The sequence below is a fragment of the Ichthyophthirius multifiliis genome (assembly GCF_000220395.1).
Source record: "Ichthyophthirius multifiliis unplaced genomic scaffold scaff_1120509250853, whole genome shotgun sequence".
NCBI classification, from domain to species: Eukaryota; Ciliophora; class Oligohymenophorea; order Hymenostomatida; genus Ichthyophthirius; species Ichthyophthirius multifiliis.
In genome coordinates, this window is record NW_004086436.1 from 1 (window position 1) to 23,272 (window position 23,272).

At 15.1% G+C, this 23,272-nt stretch overlaps 4 protein-coding genes across 4 annotated transcripts, besides 48 other annotated features; 2 read left to right on the forward strand and 2 right to left on the reverse strand. All coding sequences in view use genetic code 6, as the record gives it.

Moving 5' to 3' along the window:
- The first annotated feature begins 56 nt into the window (after positions 1-56).
- Positions 57-126: a microsatellite.
- Positions 58-104: a microsatellite.
- A 123-nt stretch (positions 127-249) lies between the features above and the next one.
- Positions 250-288: a microsatellite.
- Positions 250-289: a microsatellite.
- Positions 290-1,105: 816 nt separating this feature from the next.
- Positions 1,106-1,232: a microsatellite.
- Positions 1,177-1,232: a microsatellite.
- Positions 1,233-2,491: 1,259 nt separating this feature from the next.
- Positions 2,492-2,575: a microsatellite.
- Positions 2,498-2,537: a microsatellite.
- Positions 2,500-2,537: a microsatellite.
- Positions 2,576-3,103: 528 nt separating the features above from the next.
- Positions 3,104-3,151: a microsatellite.
- Positions 3,152-3,239: 88 nt separating this feature from the next.
- Positions 3,240-3,332: a microsatellite.
- A 1,155-nt stretch (positions 3,333-4,487) lies between these two features.
- Positions 4,488-4,539: a microsatellite.
- Positions 4,540-4,925: 386 nt separating this feature from the next.
- Positions 4,926-4,975: a microsatellite.
- Positions 4,976-5,197: 222 nt separating this feature from the next.
- Positions 5,198-5,241: a microsatellite.
- A 959-nt stretch (positions 5,242-6,200) lies between these two features.
- Positions 6,201-6,272: a microsatellite.
- Positions 6,273-6,424: 152 nt separating this feature from the next.
- Positions 6,425-6,471: a microsatellite.
- Positions 6,472-6,621: 150 nt separating this feature from the next.
- Positions 6,622-6,659: a microsatellite.
- Positions 6,660-6,872: 213 nt separating this feature from the next.
- Positions 6,873-6,958: a microsatellite.
- Positions 6,959-7,267: 309 nt separating this feature from the next.
- Positions 7,268-7,315: a microsatellite.
- Positions 7,316-7,342: 27 nt separating this feature from the next.
- Positions 7,343-7,396: a microsatellite.
- A 204-nt stretch (positions 7,397-7,600) lies between these two features.
- Positions 7,601-7,641: a microsatellite.
- A 121-nt stretch (positions 7,642-7,762) lies between these two features.
- Positions 7,763-7,814: a microsatellite.
- Positions 7,815-7,887: 73 nt separating this feature from the next.
- IMG5_102150 (hypothetical protein) lies at positions 7,888-8,382 on the forward strand (the record flags this gene model as incomplete). Its single annotated transcript, XM_004035214.1, has 2 exons — positions 7,888-7,960; positions 8,057-8,382. The coding sequence occupies 2 exons, from the start codon at positions 7,888-7,890 to the stop codon at positions 8,380-8,382; spliced, it is 399 nt and encodes a 132-aa protein (XP_004035262.1).
- Positions 8,383-8,911: 529 nt separating this feature from the next.
- Positions 8,912-8,992: a microsatellite.
- Positions 8,954-9,022: a microsatellite.
- A 984-nt stretch (positions 9,023-10,006) lies between these two features.
- Positions 10,007-10,073: a microsatellite.
- Positions 10,074-11,291: 1,218 nt separating this feature from the next.
- Positions 11,292-11,339: a microsatellite.
- Positions 11,340-11,980: 641 nt separating this feature from the next.
- Positions 11,981-12,057: a microsatellite.
- A 2,640-nt stretch (positions 12,058-14,697) lies between these two features.
- Positions 14,698-19,152, reverse strand: IMG5_102160 (WD repeat protein; the record flags this gene model as incomplete). The annotated part of the gene is made up of 5 exons (XM_004035215.1): positions 14,698-15,695; positions 15,833-17,786; positions 17,867-18,043; positions 18,123-18,629; positions 18,754-19,152. 5 exons carry the CDS (start codon positions 19,150-19,152, stop codon positions 14,698-14,700), a joined length of 4,035 nt encoding a protein of 1,344 aa, XP_004035263.1.
- Positions 14,820-14,858: a microsatellite.
- Positions 14,981-15,026: a microsatellite.
- Positions 15,080-15,106: a microsatellite.
- Positions 15,616-15,653: a microsatellite.
- Positions 15,731-15,831: a microsatellite.
- Positions 17,807-17,859: a microsatellite.
- Positions 18,074-18,110: a microsatellite.
- Positions 18,074-18,129: a microsatellite.
- Positions 18,631-18,713: a microsatellite.
- Positions 18,631-18,723: a microsatellite.
- Positions 18,636-18,723: a microsatellite.
- Positions 19,153-19,191: 39 nt separating the features above from the next.
- Positions 19,192-19,242: a microsatellite.
- Positions 19,198-19,251: a microsatellite.
- Positions 19,201-19,251: a microsatellite.
- A 299-nt stretch (positions 19,252-19,550) lies between these two features.
- Positions 19,551-19,598: a microsatellite.
- Positions 19,599-19,671: 73 nt separating this feature from the next.
- Positions 19,672-19,730: a microsatellite.
- Positions 19,731-19,959: 229 nt separating this feature from the next.
- Positions 19,960-20,007: a microsatellite.
- A 370-nt stretch (positions 20,008-20,377) lies between these two features.
- IMG5_102170 (light intermediate chain 1, putative) lies at positions 20,378-20,904 on the reverse strand (the record flags this gene model as incomplete). Its single annotated transcript, XM_004035216.1, has 2 exons — positions 20,712-20,904; positions 20,378-20,589 (listed from the first exon to the last, which is right to left on the reverse strand). The coding sequence occupies exons 1-2, from the start codon at positions 20,776-20,778 to the stop codon at positions 20,378-20,380; spliced, it is 279 nt and encodes a 92-aa protein (XP_004035264.1). The 5' UTR covers positions 20,779-20,904.
- Positions 20,600-20,688: a microsatellite.
- Positions 20,621-20,710: a microsatellite.
- Positions 20,905-21,400: 496 nt separating the features above from the next.
- On the forward strand, positions 21,401-22,011 carry IMG5_102180 (hypothetical protein; the record flags this gene model as incomplete). The annotated part of the gene is made up of 1 exon (XM_004035217.1): positions 21,401-22,011. Exon 1 carries the CDS (start codon positions 21,613-21,615, stop codon positions 22,009-22,011), a length of 399 nt encoding a protein of 132 aa, XP_004035265.1. The 5' UTR covers positions 21,401-21,612.
- A 327-nt stretch (positions 22,012-22,338) lies between these two features.
- Positions 22,339-22,392: a microsatellite.
- Positions 22,393-23,182: 790 nt separating this feature from the next.
- Positions 23,183-23,252: a microsatellite.
- The last annotated feature ends 20 nt before the right edge of the window (positions 23,253-23,272 follow it).

Genomic DNA, 23,272 nt, shown 5'->3' on the forward strand with positions numbered 1-23,272 from the left:
TTAAAATTAGGAAATGATTTAATTTTTTTAAAAGTAAAAAGACTTAATTTTCTTTATTATATATATATATATATATATATAAATTATATATATTTTATATATATTTTTATATTAATAATTATTATAAATAAAATTTACCTAATTTAAAATATAATATTAATCTTTTTTATTTTAATATATTGTATTATTATTATTACTTTTTTTAATTTTTTTAAGATAATAATTTATATTAAGTATTTATTTTCATTGTTATATTTTTATATATATTATTTATATTTTATTTATATTAATATATCTGTTATTTATTATTATAAAAAGGAAAAAAATGAAAAAATATATAAACGTTTTATAATTAAAAAATGTAAAAATATTAATAATTTTTTATAAATATTTTATATATAAAAAAACAAGATTTATTAATTTATAATATAGAAAAATGTTTTTTATCTAAAATTAAAACCTATTTAAAGAATTTCATTAGTATAAACTTTTTTAATATAATAAAATTTCAAGTAAAAATCCTTATTTATCCCATGAAGAAATAATTATAATATTACATGAAAACATAGAAAATATATTTTATAAATTTTAGTTAAAAGAAGCTAAAAAAGTTTTAATAAAAGAATAATAACATTTAAATGAAATACCTTAACGCCCTTTATCTAGTTATTTTATATTTAACTAAATTTAATATAAAAAATTAAAAGAGAAATATGGATAATTAGATAATATTTAGATATAAAATATAATTAGTGAATAATATAAGTAATTAACTAATAGTAAGAAATAAAGATTTGAGAATTAATACTAAAGGAATTTAATTATTTATTAAAGTTTGATGTTTAAATGGAAAGAAAAATATAAGGAAATAACAAATTTAAAGAATAATTTTATTGAAAATTTAGGTTATATAAATTTTAAGAATGATTTTAAAATAAAAGAAAATAATATTGATTAAATTAATAAAAAAGAAAATGACGAAAAAATAAAAGATGAATTTAATAAACTTACTTTAGCTTAAAAAGAATAACTAAGTGGAATTTATTTGATGAAATAAAAAAAAAGAGTTTTTAAAATTAAATATGAAAATTTTTGTATAAATAATTATTTATAAATTTGTATATTTATATATTAAAATATTAATATATAATAATATTTATATATTTTTTTATTTTAATATATATATATATATATATATATATATATATATTTATATATATATATATATATATTTTTTTTTTTTCGCTTATTTTTTAGTGTTTGAATTTTTTTTTTTTTTTTTTTTTTTAGTATTAAGAAATTTAATATATTTTAATCTTACATATAATTTTTTTTAATTTATTTTATAATTATTATTTTTAATAGAAAATAAAACAAATGTGATTTTATATATATAATATTTACTTAAATATAAAAATGTATTTTAAATATGTAATTTAAAAGAATTTTAAAATAAAAAAATAGAATTAATAGTATTATTAAGAATATATCTTATAAACACTTAATTTATTAATAAATATAAATAGATTTTTTTAAAATATTAAAAATAAAATCTATTCATATAATTATAAAAATATTATATAAAAATAGATAATTTAAAAATAAATTAATAAAGAAATGGAATAAATAATTATGATAATAAATATTTCTAATATTACTAATTAAATATAAATGAAGAGAATCCGATATAATCATTACTTTTTAAAAATATAGAAAATTTATTATTTATTTTTATAAAAAATAGCTTTTTATAAATTTCAATAATAGTTTTCTTAATAAAGAAATGAATATAAATAAATCAATTAAAAAAATAATTTGAAAAAAAATAATAAATTGGGTTAAAATTTTTTTTTTTAAAAAAAATTAAGTTAAGACAAAATATATATAAAAATTTTAATTGAAAATAGAAAAAAAAGTAAAGAATTAATACTAAATTTCTTATAATTTCTAAAAAAGAATTTATTTATTAAAATCTAAATTATAATATATTTATTTACAGACTAAAATTAATTTAAATAGATTAAATATTAAATTAATGATAAAAAAAATAAAAAAGGCATATACATTTAACAATTGAATATTTTCAAGTATTTTTTCTTATTTTTATTCTAATTATATTAATAAATCTTAAACCTTAGCATTTAATTCGCATATAATATTATCTTTTTTGATGTTTCTTAAACTAGAATTTTAATTTATTATTCAAATATATCTTTTTGGTTAATAAAAAATTTATCAGAATCTTTTTCTTTAAGTTTATCTTTATATAATTTTATTTTTAATAATTCATTTTCTTCTGATAATGAAATAAATTTATTTTAAATTTCATTTTATTAATTTAATTAATTATTTATATTTTACATATTAAATTCTAATTATTATAAATTAATTTAAAATTATTTTATTTATTAATTTTTATTTTATATTTCATCTTTAGATATATTTATTTCATTTTATAATTATTTTATGTTTCTATCCTATTAAATAAAAAATATTAATATATATATATATATAATATATATATATATTATATATATCATTTAATATTTATATTTATTTATTTATTTTTATATTTTGTACTTTTTCTATTAATTACAATGTTTATGAATTTATTATTTGATTTAATTAAATTCTTTAAAATTCGATTTCTTTTTATTATTCTTCTATAAATTATTTTTTTTCTTATAACTGTTTTTCATATTAAGATTAAATTTGATGTATTTTATAGTTTAATTAATTATTTTCCATTTCATATTATTGTAAAAATCCTATTTATTTTTATAAGTTTTAAATTTCAAGTATCAATTATTAATTATTTTTCTAATTTTCTTCTTTTTAAACTTCGTTTTATTTAAGAATATTATTAAGGTCATTTAGGTCTTTTTTCAATAAAGTTAATTCATATTAATAATCTTAATTATAATTGTTTTATGCTTTAATTTCTTATTACAAATTTTCAATATATTAGTTTTTAGTATTTAACTCTACAATAAACTAATCTGTTTATTATTAATATTAAATAAGTTAAGTTTCCATTTAATCTATTTATTATATATTTTAATTTATTTGATTTTTATAATTATTTATATCTTCATTTTTTGTATTTTATGTATTTATTAAATTTTCTATTTATTTATTTAAATTTATTATTAATTCTTTTTATTATATTACTTTAAAATTTAAATTTTATATTTATTAATCATCCATTCTTTATTTGTATGTTTTTTTTTTTTTTTTAAATATATATATATATATATATATATATATATATATATATATATATATATATATATATATAAATATATATATATATATGAATAGATATATTATATTTTACTCTTTTATTTATTAGTTTTTCATTATAATCTCTTATATAATTTATTAGTTGTTTTCTTTTTGTTAAGAATATTAATCGCACATATTTTAATATCCTTATTCATATTTTTATAGTTATTATATTTAAAGGTTATGATTTTCTATAGTTTATTTTAAATTACATATGATTTTCATATTTTCGTTTATATTACAGCTTAGGTTCATGTTTTATTTCATTACATTATTCATTTCTTCTTCCGTTTAAATTAAATAAGCTATTTTTTATTAATATTTAAAATTATTTTATTCCAAAATAAAACATTTATTTTTAAGTTTTTGTAATTCTTATATTTATTAATTTTAGTTTGGAAAACAGAAATTATTTTAATTAAATTTATTAAACTATTCTGGGAATAATTTCTATAATTATTCACATGTCATTTATTAATTTGGATGTATTAATTCCATATTATTACAAAATTATTAATTATTACTAATTTATATACTATTTGGATGTATATTTTATAATACTTAGGGAGGACGAGTATTGATATTATTTTAATTCAAGGTTGCATGAATGTTTTTTTGATAATTTAATTTTTAAGAATTCCTATAATGAGGAGAATTTGATTAATAATTCTAGTTTGTGTTTTTTTGTGAATTATATAAATTTTTTTTAGGTGTATTCATTATTATTATTTTTTTGTTTTGTTTTTAACGATTAATATAATTTAAAAAAAAAAAAAAAAAAAAAATATTAATTCTTATTAAAAAATATATAAACAAAAAATAATTTTTTTTATTACAAATAAATAATTAACATTATTTATTTTATACATGTTTATATATATATGTATTAATATATAATCTTTATGTTTTATTTTATTTTTTTCAAAATCATTATTTAGAAGAGCCCAAAATTTCATAAACTATAAGTAAGGTTTTTTGTTTTGTTTTGTTTTGTATATATTTACAAATTTATTAGTTTCATATAAAAAAAATAAAAATAAAGAAGATTAAAGGAAAAAATTATAAAAAAAATCATAGTTATTCAATTAATTATTAAATATCATATGATTATTAGATTTTCCAATAATTATGAGAATCAAAATTATAGTCAAAATTGTCTTAATATTATTAATGTTATTATTAATTATCTTATTCTTAAATTCTATATAAAATATTTATATATATAAAAACATATTTAGATATATATATAAATATAAATTTTATTTTTGGAATATAATTTACTCTTAATAATTAATATTTTCATTTTGTTATAAATCATCTTGATTTATTTTCTCTCCATTCTCATACTATTAATAATTTTTATTATCATCTTCTTCAATATCTTCAGTTTCATCATTTTCTTTATTTTAATTATTTTAAGATCTAAATGTAGCAAGGAATTTCTATATAAATAATAATTATAATAATAATTTTAAAATTATTTTGTATACTAAATAAATTTAATTTAAATTTTAATTCTAAATATCTCCTAACCAATTATTATTATCTTTTTTTTTAGGATCATGCCCGCCTAAATTTTAACTTTCTAATTCATTTTATTATTTTAAAGTATTATTTTAGAAATTTTCCCATTCTTATTCTAATTAAAAAATATAAAAATAAATAAATTAATAATTAAATACATAAATAAATATATATATATATATTTTTTTTTTATAATTATATTTACAATTTATATCTTCTTAAATCCAATTGTTTTCTTCTTTTTTATTAATAAATTCATTTGCAAATTTAATTAACATACATAAATATCCTTTTGTAATTTTCTTTTTACTATTTATTATTTATAAAAATAAATCTATACAAATATATATTAAATATATATATTTATATTATTTATTAATTTTTTTATTATTTTTTTTTTTTTTTTAAATATATTTTTTTTTATACTTTAAAGTTTTTATTAAATATCTTAAAAATAATTTAAAATTATAATTATTATTAATATGTAATTTAAATATTAAATATAATTTTTTATTAAAAAAATACCCAATTTAAATTTTAGTTTCTTAACAATTATTGGATATAAAATCAGGTATTTTTGCGTTCAAAACTGCGATTTTCATTACTTAACTTTCCTTTGCTAATAATAGACATTCTTATAAAATGACTTAAATTTAATTATGCAAAATATTATTCCATTCATTTTAGGTTATTAATTTCTTTTGTTTATTTAAATATATATATACATATATATTAATTTAATTTTACTAATAAATAGTTTAATAATTATGTTTCTTAAACTGCTTCGTCTACAATTTAAGATTTAGTTTTGAGTAAATTAATTAATACATTTAATAATCTAATTCTGTTCAAACCATAAGGCTAAACAATACTGTCATATTAAGTTTTATGAGGCTTTTATGGTAAATTAAGATTATCTTCCATTAAAGCTTACATTAACTTTTTTGATTATTGTTAAAAGTATTATATTGGGAATTCATTTTCTATTTGTTTTTCATCTACATTTGTTTTTTCTACTTAGTCGTCTTTGTAACTTTCGTAATCTTCAAATTGGTTTTATTCATTATATATTATAGCCAAATATTTATCTAAATAATTAGAAAGAATAAATGAAGATGAAGAGAATTAAATTGTATGCTTTTTTTTTTTATTATTATTTTTAAAAAAGGATTTTTACATTTGTAATTGAATTTATTAATATATCAATGTTTTCTGGTTAAAAAATTTATTGTTTAATATATTAATTATGTAGATTAAATTTAGTTTAATTAATTTAAATTAAAATATCTTAAATATTTAATAAAATTTCAATATTATTTGTTTTTTCGTAAATATTAAATAGTCTGTTGACGATCATTATTCTTTATACCTATTTTTTTATTTTAAATAACATATATATATAAATATATATATATATATATTTATTTATATATATATGTATATATTTATATATTTATATATATTACTTGATACTAATCTGGATTTGTTTAGGTTCCTTCATTTATGATTAATTGAGTGATTATTTTAGATATACTTTTTTAATAAAGATGCTTTAACAAATTTTCTATTACTTAATTATTTTAATTTAAATATTTCCAAAACTAAATAATAAATAATATATATATATATATATATATATATATATATATATATATATATATAATTTTTTTTTACACTATCTTCTTTAGACATAACTATATTAACTATTTTTTCAAAATATCCTGTTAATGTAGAATTTAATTCTTCTTCTTATTATAAAAATTTGAAAACTTAATCCAATAATTCGTATCCAGTAATATTTTATTACTAATCATTTTCTTCTTATTATTCTTCTTCTTCATTATTTTCTTAATTTTCTTAATTTTTTTCAGGACTTGCTTATGAATTATTTTTGCTGCAATCTTCTTTTACTAATAAACTATTTTAACTCTAATCAAAATCTTCAGAATTATTTAATTACGAGCGTTTTATTTATAATAAAAAATCTGATATTTTCTTTATTTAAGCTCCCAATATTTCACTAGCTATGAAAGGGTATCTTTATATAAAAAAAATAAAAATAAATATATATAAATAATGTATATATATATAAATAATATATATATATATATATATATATATATATATATATATATATATATATAAATATTAATGTAAACATATATTTTTTATTACTTATATGGCTTTATTTCGTTTTCATTATCTTCTTCTGGATATGTTAAAGCATAAGAGATTAATTTTTTTAGGTATTAAGGATTTTTTATAATACTTTTTTTTTATTTTTTATATTTTTTATTTTTATTTATTATTTACAAATCACTAAACTTGGAGGAGTTATTTTTTATATCATTTACTATGTTTTCTTATTCCAAAATATCTTCTATTGTTAAATCTTCCTTTTTAAACAAATTGTCTAGACATGAATTATTATATCCTCCAAATCCTCCCCAATAATTACTATTTAATTATTTTTTTTGTTTATATTTAATTGATTTTATTTTTTTATTTACCAGAAAAACATTTTTTTTTTTTTTTTTTTTTTTAAAAATTATTTTTTAAATTTTTTTATTTTAAATATTTTATTTTTCCTATTAAAAATTAAATTTCTTGTTTGATTTTTAATTTAAATTTGTATTAATTTTAATTTTTTGTTTTATATTATTTTTATTTATTTTATTAATTTATAATTAAAATTTTTATTTAAGAATAGTAAATTATATTTAAATTTAAAAAAAACAAAACTGAAATTCAAGAAATTATTAATTATACTAATTTAAAAATAAAGATAAATAATATTTTCATTTAAATTTAAATATTTATAATTTAATTTAATATAATATAAATAAATAATTTATTTTATAATCTTTTACTTATTATAAATATAATATATATAAAAACTATTATATTTTATTTATTATATTAATAAATATTTAAATCCGATTAATTCAGTATTTTATAAATATATATAAAATATATATATATTTAATTATAATATTTATATAATTTTTTTTTTTTTAATTAAAAATTAAAATATACATTCATATATAATATTATATATATATTTATATAAAAATCTAAATGAACAATTAATTATAATAAGAAACATTAAAAGTCTTATTAGAAGCCTTTAATTTTTTTGATTTAGATCACAGTAATACAATATCAGCAAAAGAATTAAGTGATATAATAAGAAAATTAGGTTATAATAAATTACAAAAATAAAAAAAATTAACATATAAAAATATAGGGAATAAAGCCGAAGGAGAATTAACAGATATTGTAGAGGAAATTGAAAAATCTGGATAAGATATTATCAGTTAAGATGATTTTTTAAGTTATATGTATTAAAAAATCAATAGTTCTGATATGGAAAAAGATTTGCTTGAAGCTTTTAAAGTTTTTTATAGAGACGGGAACGGATTAATTAATAAAGATGATTTAAAAATAATGTTAGAGAGTGTAGGTGAAAAATTTGAAGATTAAGATTATAAAGATATGATAAAAGATGTATGTGGTAATGAAGATGGATATATTAATTATAATGATTTTATAAAAATATTGAAGTATAAATGATTTTTTGTTTAAATAAAAATATATTATTATGTATTTCAATAATTTATATTAATTAATGACTTTCTAAAAATTAAAAAAGACTTATATTCTTTTTGATCTTGCCATAAATTAATATTTATTAATGTGTCGAATAATCTGTTTTTTTTTATAAATTTTTATATATTTTATTATTTACTAAATGCAAGTTTTAAATAATATATCTATTTAAATTATTTGATGTATATTTTGGAGTTTTTCAATTAAAAGTTCTTCAAAGTTTTATTGTTTTTTATATTAATACATTATATTTTGAAGTGTTTGTACACAATCATGTATTTTTAACATAATATCAATATGATTTCCATTATATTATATAGATTCAAGCTCTTTTTATTTTCATATTAAATTTTAATATTTTAAAATATTAGTTAAAACAAATTATACTTTCTTTTATTTTTTCGGTAAGCATTTATTAAAAATTAAGAGGAATTGTATAATTTTACTAATTAAAAATTTTAAATAATTATTATTCACCAATAAAAAAACTATAATATATAAAAATTAAATATATATAATGGTTATATAAAATTGAATATATATAAATATATATATATATATATATATATATATATATTATATATATTATATATATTATATATATTTACTTTTTTGATAAATATCTTGAAATGTATTTTTCAATTTAAATATATAAGTATTTCTATATTTAAAAAGTATCTCCTTAATATATTTTAGGAATATTTATAAATAATTTAACCAAATAATCATAATAATTATTTATAACAACTCTAAATTATTCACTCTTAATTTTATAATCATTAATTTAATTGACAATATTTTAAAATATGTTCTTTTATAAAATAAATTCTAAAAATCTATTTATTTTATTTAAATTAATATTAAAAAATAAAAAAAATTTAATTAAAAAAAACTCTTTTATATTTCTACAATAATATACATTATCCTTAACTAAATTTGTTTTTCTTTTCATTTTATTTCCAAGAATTTTATATTATTTTATTTATTCTATATTTAAAATTGAAAAATTATTCAAATATTCATTGTATTCTTCTTAAAATTTATCTATTTAATTTTCTATTTAGAAAATTCCTTAATTTTCGTCAAAATATATTTTCAAAGGGATTTCTTGATTATTAATGAAAAAAAGTAAATTTTATTTTATTGTCCTATTTATCATGTCTTAAATTTCTTTTTAAATTTAGTTTTTTTTTTATTCTAACATTTAAAAGCAAGTTTCTATATAAAATTTTATAATTTAGACCTAACTTAAAACGTCTTTTTACTTTTCTTCAATTTCTTATTTTATTTCCTAATAAAGTAACTCAAAGTTATTTTAAACATACTCAGGATTTAATTTATAAATAGTATTTATGAGAAAATTAGCCTAGATTTTAGATTATAAAGCTTATTTATTATTCTAATTATACTATCCAGCCTATGAATAGTAACTAAATATTTCCTATAATGTAATTTTATTAACAAGAATATCCTCAAAAGGATTTAATCTTTAAAAAAATTAAACTAAAACAGTTTTAAGTTTTTATTTATTTATATTTAATTAATCATTTTTATCTATTATATTAAATTTAAAGCATTTGTCCATCTTTATATATATTTAAATATATATATAAATATATATATATATATATATATTTAAATTTATATATTATATACTAATTATAAATTACTATATTTTATTGAAAAATTTAATCCGGTTTAAAAATATATAGATAAGTTTTTGAATTAATATTATTTTCTATGAATTTTTCATGCATATTTATTTTATTACATTTTTCTATCAATTAATAGAATCTAGAATGTAATTAATCGTCTTTTATATAAGGAATTTTTAATAAAATATTAATATCGGTATATGATAAAGCAAACATAGATATATTATTATCATTATTTATTTCAAATTAATTATCGTTTTTTGAAAAAATATTTCTAATTTAAGAACTTTCGATATTTATTAAATTCTAAAAAAACTCGTGTATAACTTATTTGAAAGATAAACAAAATTCTTGTAAGCTTTTTTCATTTAAATCGTCATATTCTTGTTTAAAAATTCTCTATAATATTCTCATTATTATTGAAATATTTTAAAACCTTATTTAAATTAAAGGGGTTACTATATTTCTTTATAACTAAGAAACTAAAGAAGGAATTAACCACCTCGATATTAAAAAATTCGAAATAATGTTAATTTTCTATTAATAATTTTCCTCTAGATCTTCCAATAATAAAAAAATCATTTTACAAATTATTTTAATACCTTTAGGCATAAAATATACATTTTTAACAGTAATATATATTATTTAAGCACATAATTTTTTAATTGTGGATATATTTTCATCTATTTATTAATTTTTGAACTCTTTTTCCATTTATTTTTCTATTAATAGCATCATATCTTCATTTTAGATTGATTTTTCGCATTCTAAAAAACCTAAAGAATCTAAATTACTATCCCTACTATTATTTTATTCTAAATTATTAATTTCTTATATATATTATGAGTTATTATTAATTTACGAATTATTTAAATTATCATCTTCTTTTTTAAATAAACTATATAAACTTCCAAAAATAGAATTCTTTTTTAAGATTGTTGATTTATTGATGAATTTGCTTTATTTTATAATTCTGGTTTTTCTATAATGGAAATATTCGATATTTTTTAAGTAATTAATAGAGAAGAAGATTAGTTTTCTATATTTAAAATATGGGAAATTTTTATTAATTAAGATATAGGAATTGTATAGTTTTATGATATAAAAAATTAACAGGACATTCTTTTGGTAAATCCTTATATGAATTTTGTATATATAGTATCTATACGAAACATATCTTATAAGTTATTATTTTTTTATCGATTTTATATTTCTTACATATATATATATATATATATATATATATATATATATATTTATATATATTTATTTTATTTAGATATTTTACTTATAGTATTATATATATGAATTTAAATAATGGATGATTAAAAGGATTATCTTCATTCACATTTTAAAACATAAAATTAAATATATTTTATATAAAAGTTTGTATTTCTTCTTCTTTGAATTAATAATTTATTTTTTCTATGCTTAAGGCTAATAAGGTTGGGTTTTTATTTATATATTAGAGAAATTCGATTATGTAGTCTCTGGCTATTTTAAATTGGATTATTCTATGTTTACAATTGTGTAATTAGTTTGATGGATTATATTTACATATTCTTTAGTTTATTATTAATAATCTATCCTCCTTTAAATTTATTCATAATAATTTAAGGTTAGCTCAATGCTTTTTTTATATGAAGTTTCAAGTTTCTACAATATTTATTGGACTTATTTTCTTTCTATTATTAATAAAAAAATATAATTATTTATAAGATTTTAAATTTTACCGTTTTATAAATATAATGTTGTATTGTAAATAAATTGCTGTAAATTTTCCCAATCTGACTAAGTTTAAGTCAAATTTATATTATTGTTTTATTAATGCAAAAATTAATTATGTTAATTAATGGAATTTTATATCATTTTTATTTAAAATATATTAAAATTAAAAATAATTAAATTATATATATTATATATATATATATATATATATATATATATAATTATATATATATCCATATATATATAATAAATATATTCAAATAAATTAATAAATTTAAAGGTTTAAATATAAAATAAAAATGTATATATTATAAATATATATATATCTGAATATTATCATATTTGCTACATTCATTTTATTGATAAATTAAATTAGAAAGAATTTTCTTTCATACAAATAAATTTTATTCCTCCTCCTTTTGGAACTATTTTTTATATAATACTATTACTCATTAATATGCCATAATGCATATTTTCTAAAAGATATATATTTGTCATACTACAATTTTTTTAACTTAATGAAAAGTTAGAATTTTTTATTTAAGTTTTATTATCTAATTAGTTTTCTATATTTTCTTTTTAACAAACTACACTAATCTAATTTTATTTTATTTTATATTTATTAATATTTTTTTATATAAATATTTATTACTATAAGAAACTAATTTTAATTTTTCTTATAATCAACATTTATTATAATAGTTGCTTTTTAATTTAGATTCATATTAATAAAATATATAATTAGATTATAAAAAACTCTATCTAATCTTTTTGGATCTTAAAATATTTTTTTAGTGATATTCTTATTATAATTAAGTATAATTTAATATTAATTATTTGATCTATTTTTAATTTTTTCAATAACATTTTCAATTAATTAATAAAGATTTATTTAACTTTTCATTGGAATGAACGTTCCACTTATTAAAAGTGATGAGATTGCAAAATCCTATAATAATTCAATAATACAATCTATTTTATTAATAAACCCTACGTAATCAATTTATTAATTTGGTGTATTTTTCATAACTTATAGATAATCTTTACAATCTTAAATATCAATAGAGAGTTCTGAGATCATTTTACATACAAAATATTAGATTTTATTAACAGTTTAATATATAGTAATAAATGGATTATTATTAGTGACATCTTTGATATTAACTAATAGTATCATTTCGTTTTTTTCATAAATATTTTATTTAAAAGCACTAATTCTAACTTCTAAAATGATATATTTATCAAAAAATTGTCCAACTTCTAATTTATCTATATCTTTATTTTTTTTATATGCGCCATTTTATTTCTATTTAACACAAAAAACTGTAATTGTTTGATTTTCTAAACAATTGGTATATATTTATTTAAAATAAGGAAATTCGGAAACATTTTAAGGTTTTTCATATTAAGTTAGAATATCATTTAAATTCAGAACCGAATTTTTAAATGAATATATATTCTATAAATCTAAAATGTTTTCAAGTAAATTTTCTATAGAACAATTAAATAAATCACATGAATGAGAATTTGTGTATATTATAGATTCTTATTATTTATTTAATAAAATTATTGATTAATCAATGTTCATTATTAGTATATCTTGGATTTTTAGTTTGAATTGTAATTCCATTAAATAGGTCTTCTGATTTATCGAATTATTTTACTCTATTTCTTCATCTTCAGGTACCTAGGAGTTTGTTTTAGAAATATTAATGACTTGGTTTATAAAATTATCTTCTTTTAAGTCAATATGCTTAGTAGAGTTTTAATCTGAGAAGTCTCTGGGGCTCAAGACGAGGTTGTTAAGTCTTGGAGATGTTAATTATTGGAGAAGTTCTGAGTTTTTTTTTAGATTTCGGTTCGTGTTTTCCTCTTCTTCGTTTGTATTTGATTAATTTACTTCTTTTTCAGGTTTTTTTTTTTGGCTTATGAAATAATTATTATTATTGCCACCAAATTATGGAGAATTTAAATCGTTTTTTTTATTTAAAGGAGACTATAATTTTATGAATTTATTTTCATTTATAAAGGTACTTTTTTATTTGCTTTTAATTTTTTTTAATATTTTTTCAAATAGTAGTTTATAGTAAAAAGTATTACATATATTAAAATTTGGAAATATTTTTCAGTTTTTTTTAAATAAAAGGAATTATCATTTAAACGAAAAATTATATATATACAAATTGTTAAAGTACTCAAAATATTTTATTTTAAGAAATTTTTTTAGCTTTTTTATAAACTTAGAATTGAAAAACAGTAAATAAATATACATAAAAAGTCCATTTCTGATAAAAAATTAATAATACGGAATTCTATAAAGGTGATTATACATAATATTTTTAATATTTAGGAAATTGTATAGATTATTTTTTTGAATTTATTGGTATATATGTTCAATATTAGGATAAATAAGTGTAAGAAAATCAACGGGAAGGTATAAAAAAAACCAATATGGACTTATAATGATTGTTCGTTTAAAAAACTTATAAATAATTTGATTGTTATGTCTAATATGAGGAAAAATAAGGTTATTATTTCACCCTTTATTTCTAATAGGTGGTATCTTTTTAAAAAATGTTGTCTTTTTTCATGCTATAAAGGAATTATTTAAGGAATGGTTTCGGATTTAATGAAATTTTTATCTAAATTTATATCTTATAAAGGATTAAATAATTTTTTTTTTTTAGGAGATTATAAAGAAAATTTAAATATTTATTAGTTTGAGGATGTTTAGGGAATTTAGTGTTATATTTATAGTGTTTCGGATTATACTTATGATATTTAGGGTTATATTACAGGGGTTTATAGTTAAATTTTATTTTAAGTTTCATATTATATGCTTTAATGTGATTCAATTTTTGTTTTTTTTATTGATTTTTATGGCTTTAATTAAGGTTCAGAATCTCCAAATGTTATATTTTCCATATTAATTTTTTTACTTAATAAGAAATAAAAAATTTAATTGAACTTTAAGAATTATATATATTTATATTTAAAAAAATAAAAAAAATTGTTAAGTATATTTTATAATTTATATATATATATTTAAATTAATATTTTAAAAAATAGATATTTATTTCAATTTGTTTAAAAAAAATTATTTTATATCAATTAGTTTATACAATTAAGTTTTTCTAATCTTATATAAATATAAAAAATATTATAAAAGTTAATATTTGTATATATATATATATAATATATATATATATATATATATATATATATTTATTATTTTTTTACTTTTTAAAAGTTCATTATTTTTTTTTTATTCTTCAATATTTTTTATTATCTCTTTTTTATTATCTTCTAGTTATTATATATACTTTTCTAAAATTTAATAATCTTTAAAATTAACTAATTCTTTTAGTTCGGCTTCTTATTTATTTTTTTCAATTTCCTTAACAAAACTTTTCATATCTTTCCTCAAATAATTAATTTCGAATATTAAAAAAGTATTATGTTTCATTATAATTTCGGTATTCTTTTAATAATATATATTTCTATATATTAATATTTTATACATTTTTATTTGCAATTTAATTTTATCATGTTTTAATTTCAAGCTTGAAACAGATTTTTCTAAATATATTCTTTCCTTATTTATTTCTTTTTATTTATTATTATTTTATATTCTTTTTCGAGCTAATTCATCTCCTTAAACATATTACTTATATAAATTAATAGCTTTTTATTTAAGGTTTTTAAAATTCTTTATATTATAATAATAAAATAAAATAATAATATATATATAAACGTATATTTCAGAGTGAGTATTAGATATTTCTTGTTCAAATAATTTTATATATTACTCATTTTAATTTATAGATTTTTATTAATTTATTAATTCTTATTTCATTCCTTTTTATCTTAATTTAAGATCATTTACAATAAGTACTATAAAATATGAAAAGTATAGACAAATTAATTAAATATATATAAATATAAAAATAAATATAAATATAATAATAAATATAAATATATATATATATATATATATATATATATATATATATATATATATATATATATACATAAATTATTATTAGTTCTTATAAAATGTTATATTTCTGAATTCATATTAGAAATTTATTCTTTCATTTTCATAATTTCTTCTTCTTTAGGTCCAATGTCTCTTTTAAGTTCTTTAATTTTATAATCTAGTACAAATTTAAATTTTTCCAATTCCTAAGTTTTTTATTTAAGTTCATAAATTCTTTTACTTTTATCATTTATTGCATTTTCTCTATCTAAGATATCTCTTTAATTATTATCTTTTTCTTTAAGAAGCATTTTATTAGTATCTTGTATTTAATTAATATCTTCTATAATTTTTTTAAGTTTATTTTTTTATTCTTCTAGTTTTTATGCTTCAATTTCAAAATTACTTTTTTTTTCCATTTTTTTAATTTCATTTTTTTCTAAATTAAGGAATAAATCGTTCATATTATTATCATTTTCCATTTTTAATTTTTCTATTTATTCTTCGGCTTCACATTCAATTCTATTTCGCATTTTTTCGAAATTTAATTGTAAAATTTGCCTTTTTTAATATAAATTTTAGTATTTTTCTTTTTCATTTGTTAATAAATCTTCGAATTGTTGAGTTTTTTCTTTAAATTATTTTTAGAAATCTGAGATGATTTTATGTTATTCGCTTTTAAATTTGATTTATTCATTTTTTTTTTTCAAAAAAAGCTTTTCTTTTCTCTCAGTTTACATTTGTATTTTTCTTTTATATTCATTTAGGATAATTTCCCTATTTTTTTAATGACTTTCTTTATTTTTCTCTATTTAATTTTCAAAGTTTTAATTTTTCTAATTTTTTTCGTTTAAAATATCCTCAATAGCCTATTTGTATATATTTTCCCTTTAAATTTTTACATTTTTTAACTCTGAAATTTTCTCCTCAATAATTCTTTCTTTTTCATTTTAAATATTTACTAATTTAAGTTTTTCCGCTTTTATTTATTCCTTTAAATTATTATTTTCTTCCTTTATTTTCTCGAAATTCTCCTTTTTCATTAAAAAATCTTCACTTAATAAAACATCATTTTAGTCTTTCTTTTTATTTTCATAAATCACCAAACACCCTTCTTCTCCTCCCGAAAAAGCGTAAAAATCATCATAAGAAATTCCCAAACAATTCACTTTTTTAAAATTCCCTTAAATATCTTTCACATTCTCCCTTTCTTTTTCTTAAAAAATCCTCATAAATTACACTCTAATACCACAACTATACATCAACCACTCCCTATTCTTCATAATTTTCATACAACACACCTCATCTTCAACTAAAATCTTCCCTAAGTGACTTATTACGTATATTTTTTTCGCATCTCCTAAGAAATCTCGGGCTTCCTTATCTTATTTAGTCTATATGTGTATTCTATAAATACATTTTTCTTCCTATTATCCACTCACGAATACTATTCTTTCTAAATTTCCACTTTCTACATGTTATAAAGCTGATATACTTTAAATTTACAGCCCTTAAATAGACAAAATCTAAGTTTTTTAAGGTGAAAGTTCATCTATTTTCCAAAAAAAGACATTTCCTTCTGAGTTTCCGGTAAAAAAGCCTAAATCATCTTCATCCCAAAAAAAACATCTAACTCTCCCGGCACCTTAAAAGTTAAGGTTTTCAATTTTTTCACCGGTTTAAAATTAATAAACTTAAATCGTTGAAAAATTATTGACCACAAAAAGTCCTCCTCCATTTGAAAATTTTACATCTTTGCAATTTCTTACATGTAATTCTTTAAATGAAATTAATTATTATTAATATATATTCAGTAATTTTATTGTTTCTATAAAAGATACTATTATATAAAGACCTGAAGGATGAAAAGATACTGAATAAGCCTCTTCGTCGAATGTTGTTTAACTCTCTATTGCATTTTCTTTATAATTCCAAATTTTTACACTCTTATCTATACTACAAGTAACAATTAAATATTTTCTTATACAAACATCTAAACTTGTAATCTAATATTTATTAAAATAATTATATATATATATATATATATATATTTTATATATAAATATATTTATATATATAATTTAACTTTTTATTAATGAAAATAAGATATACAAGGTTCAAATAATAAGTTTTCTTCATTTATTGCAGATATTTCAGATGAAAAAGAAGCATATAATAATTAATTATTATCAGTACCAATATAGAGTTTATCTTAATTAGGAGTTAATAATAAAGAAATGATTTTAGAAGGAAAATCTTTAATCTTTAAATTTATATTTAAATAATTTAAAAAATATATATATATATATATTTATATATATATATTATATTATTTTATATACTTATATTTTCTTATCTAATCTTATATATGGATTCTTAATATCAATATCACTTTTTACGAAAATTAAAATATTAGAATTATTACTTCCTACAAGGAATCCTTCCGAAAATTAAGTAATACATTCTATAGAAAATCCCTCATTTATAGGGGATTAAGATAATATCAATTTAAATTCAAATTAAGAATTAAAAAGTAAAATTTCTCCTGAATCAGTGCCTACAAGCATATTTTCGTCTTACAAAATACAATAAGAAAGATAATTATATGAATTTTATTAATATTTAATTTTAGTAAAAGGCTAATCTTTTTATCTCAAAATTAAATCTTAGCATAATTTATATGAGCGTATTTATGAATTTCCTAATAAACCTATAAAATCTTCCTCTTTAGGATGGAAAAAAATATTAATAAATTTTAAATTAATAGACATCTATTTTATTTGTACACTACTTATTATTTTTTATTTATTCCATTATATATAAAATAATTAACAATCTGGTAATGAACTCTATAATATATAAATATATATATATTTATATTATATTATATTATAATATATTATATTATATATATAAATTATTATATATATTATTTATAAATATTTTTATTTTTTATATCTAATTATATAATACTAAGGCTATTAAATATTTAGTTTCATCACTTTTACTGAAATCCAATGCAATATAAGAACTAGATTTACAATCTTGAGTTGTTATTATTTTTCTTTTTTCCGGTCTTAAAAAATCATATATTACTATAATTCCTGATGTGCTTTCTTCTGCCCAAGCTAAATATCTTTTTGAAGGACTTTATGTAATACATGTTATACCTTTTGTACCTGGATATGGGGTCAAAAATTATTATTTACTATCAATATTGTTTATTATTATGGCATTGCCTCCTGGATATATATAGGAGGTGTTGTCTTTATGTTAATATATGCTTTGCTTTAGATCATTTCGATAACCTAATATTGATTTAATTGCAAAGTTGAAGTTTTATTTAGGTAAAGAAGAATTTGTTTCAGTCATTTTTTGTATGTCTATGCGTTTATATATAACGTTAATTTTTATTAATTATTTTTTATTTATATATATATTTATTTTTTTTAGTTTATATATTTTTATTTTATTAAAATAATTTATTTTAAAAATAAATAAAAATGAGCTTGGAAAATTAATAAGATTATAAAAAAACTTTTTTCAAACAATAGAGGATTTCAGAAAGAAAAGGACAATTCACATTAATAAAATTTTAATGAATATACATAAAGAACATAAAAAGAGTTTATTTTTAATATTATTTATTTAAATAAATAAAAATTATAATATATATTTAAAAAAAAAAGGTAAAAAAAATAATTATCTAATATTGGATAATTGACTAAAATCACAAGTACAAATGATATATGGAAAACATAATAATATGCAAATGTAAAAAAATAATTAAATAAAATAGTAAATAAATATAAATAAAAATAAGGATAAATGGAGAAAACTAGTTACAACAACTTATTATAATGGAGAACACAATGAATAGTAAAAAAATTAATATATATATATAAATATTATATAAATATATTTATTTATATATAATTATATATATATATTTTAATATTTTTTTTTAAATTTATTTATATATCTTTAATATTAGACAATTCATAAAATCTGATTAATTTAATCCTGAAACTGTAAGAAAATAATGTAATATGAGAATTACTCGTATTTCTGAATATTCAAATGCTTTATATAATAATAGAGTAATTTTTTTATAATAATTAAATATAAGTTAGTTTTTTAAATATAATTAATTAATATATATTATAATATGTAATTTTTTATAATATATATATATATAAATATTTATATATATATAATTATATATATTTTTTATTTTTTATATTTTTTTAAGGTTTTTATTAATCCTAAATTTACAAGTTGTTGATTAAAATAAAAAAATTATAAGTAAAAAATTTGATTAAAAAATATTTATTAAATTATGTTTTATAAAAATAATAATTTCTTTTTATTTAAAAAAATAATAAAAATTCATCTTTTTCCTTCAAGTAATTATTACAATTCTTCTTTTAATTTTTAATTATATTATTTAATTTTATCAGTTTCCATTTTATGATTTTCATTATCAAAATTAAGTTTATCATTTTCACTTTTTTTGTAAAAGCTATTTTTTCATCTAATTAATCAACATTTTTAGCTAATTCATCGCATTCTCTTTCTAAAAGCATAATTTTTTATCTCATATCAGTTTTTTTTATTCTGAATCAATCATTTTTCTCATACCATATGCAATAGAACTCTCATATAAAGTTTTATATGCATTAAGTTAGTTTTTAAATTCATCCCTGACTCTAACAAGTAGTAGACCTCTTTATTTACAATCTATAGTTATTTATCTAATTAATTCATCAAAACATTATTCATATAATTCTTCTCTTATAGGACATATACCTTAATTAATATAATATCAAAAATAAATAATTATATATATACATATATATATAAAAATAATTTCAAATATAAAAATATATATTTATATATATATATATATATATATATTTATATATATATACCTGTTTCTCTAGCTTATCTTTATTCTAGTTTTTTATCAAGTTCTTCTTATAGAATAATTACTTCCATTTTTGTTGCTGGTGTTGAGAGTACATTTTATATCCATAATTATCCGTTTTATAAATTGTATTATTTAGGAGGTAATATTTATTATAATATGTCCTCTGTACGATGTGCTTCTTTTTTTTCTTACGAAATCATGGATTGTCCTTATAATTAAGAATGGTTTATATTTGATTATGTTAATTAGGTTTTTTTGGGTTTTTCATCTTTTTTTTTGCCAGCTACTGATACTAGTATTGGTGTTGAATATTTAACTAAACTATTATTATTCATAGGAATCATAAATTTAATTTTTTTTATTTAATATTTAATTTATATAATAATTTTAAATAATAAAAAAGTTATTTTTTTCTTTTTTTCTTTTAATATTTTTATATAAATTCGTTTATTTTCGAAAATATAATTCTTAATGTTTTTTTATTAAAATAATTATGGTTTTTATCATCTATATTTTTTTTGTTTACTCTAACAATTTTACAATTAAACTTTAAAAATTTACATATTATTTAATATAAATTTTATAAAACAAATATATATATTATATTTATACATATATATATATATTTTTAATATAAATTTTGTTACATATTTTAACATAAAATATAGTACTTTATTTTAATTACTTCAAGCATGAATAAGGTACTACCACCACTGTTTTCGAAGCTTCATTAATGGATATTTACAGTTTATCATCCAATTAACCTTAAGTTGGTGAAAGAAGTATCTTCTAAGTTATCTGCTTAGCTGTTTAATTATCTAATGCCTATGTTCCCATTAGATTACATAAATTCTAATTGAGAATCTTCACCAATAGAGATTAAGTTGAAGTCTTCCACTTAGATGTTTCTAAATAAATAACTGATGGATGTGACAAAGGTTAATAATGTATTGTAGTTGCCAATTTAGATACTAGAGGTGATATCTGTACATCAGAAGCTTGTACCGGATTCTTACCTGAAGGATCAGTTCCTAAATATATTGTTGGTGATTATTTATATGTAAGAATCTAATTCTTAGATAACACCTATACAAACTACTTATAAGTCTAAACTGTTAAATTCACTGATGACAGAGGTGTCTACAGTTATAACAAAAACACCTAATGGTGGTAAATCAATTAATAAAAAGGATTAGTTGATGTTAAAGTATTATTGTGGTAACCTTAAGTAAATTGCAAAGTTGAAGTTACCTTAAAAACACATTTTAAACAGATTCAATATTTAAAATTTTATATAATGAAAAGACTTTTATTAAGTATCTAAAAAAAGCTTCTAAATTAAAGTAGCATAACCTTAAACTAAAAATGCATAATTAGAAAACAATTATAATTTTTATGCAAAATTTTTATATAGTTATAATTTATATACTTTAGCTTTATTATTCAGATTTAATTAAAAATTAATAATTGCATATATTTTTTTTTATTTACAAAAATATTATAATAATATATTATTAAATTATAAATACAATTATATTAAAATATTTATATTAATATATAAAAAAAAACTAATTTATTATATAAAATTTTATTTATTCTTTCATATTAATTTTATTTTATAGATATTCTTTTAATAATAAAATTAAAATATAAATTTATAATAAATATGAAAATAAATTTTAAAGAATTTAGATATTTTATTTTTATAATTAATATATTTTTTAGTTTTAGTGTCATTTTTTTTTTATTTATCAATTTAAACATTAAAGAATAATATATATTTTTTTATATTTTAAAACATTCTTTTAAATCAAATTTTTATATACACATTATAATTTTATTTATTTAATTTATACAATAAATAATTTATTTTTTATATATTAAAATTCTTAATTTCGAATATTTATTTATCCATACTTTTATTTGTTTGATATTTATTTATAAATAATTTTACTTTATAAGATATTATATAATTTTTTTTTTTTTTAACATTATAGTAGTTTTTAGTTTGAGTTTTATTCTAATAATACAAAATAACTATATTATTATAAATACAATTATAATCTTAATTCATTCATAATTTATTCAATTAAAAATCTTTTTTATTTTTGTATATAAAAAAATCATGATAAAAAAATACTATATATATATTTTATATATTTAAATTATTATATTTATTTATATGCTTTTTTATGTATATTTTATATGTACTTTTGTTAAATATATAATAAATATTATTTTAAATATTTTTACATTAAAAAAATAAAGAATTAAACTGAGTCGGAAAATTTAGAATAAAAAAAGTCATTCTATAGCATTGAAATATATATATGTCTAATTTTAAATAAAGCTTATAAAAAATTGATTATTATATTTAAAACATAAATCATTTTTTAAAAAATTGAATATAAAAATTAAATATAAAGAAAAAATATCTTAAATATTATTAATTTAAGTTTAAAATGTTTTTAAATATATATTTATATATATATTTATATATATATATATATATATTTATATATATATATTTATATATATATATTTATTTAAAAATTATCTTAA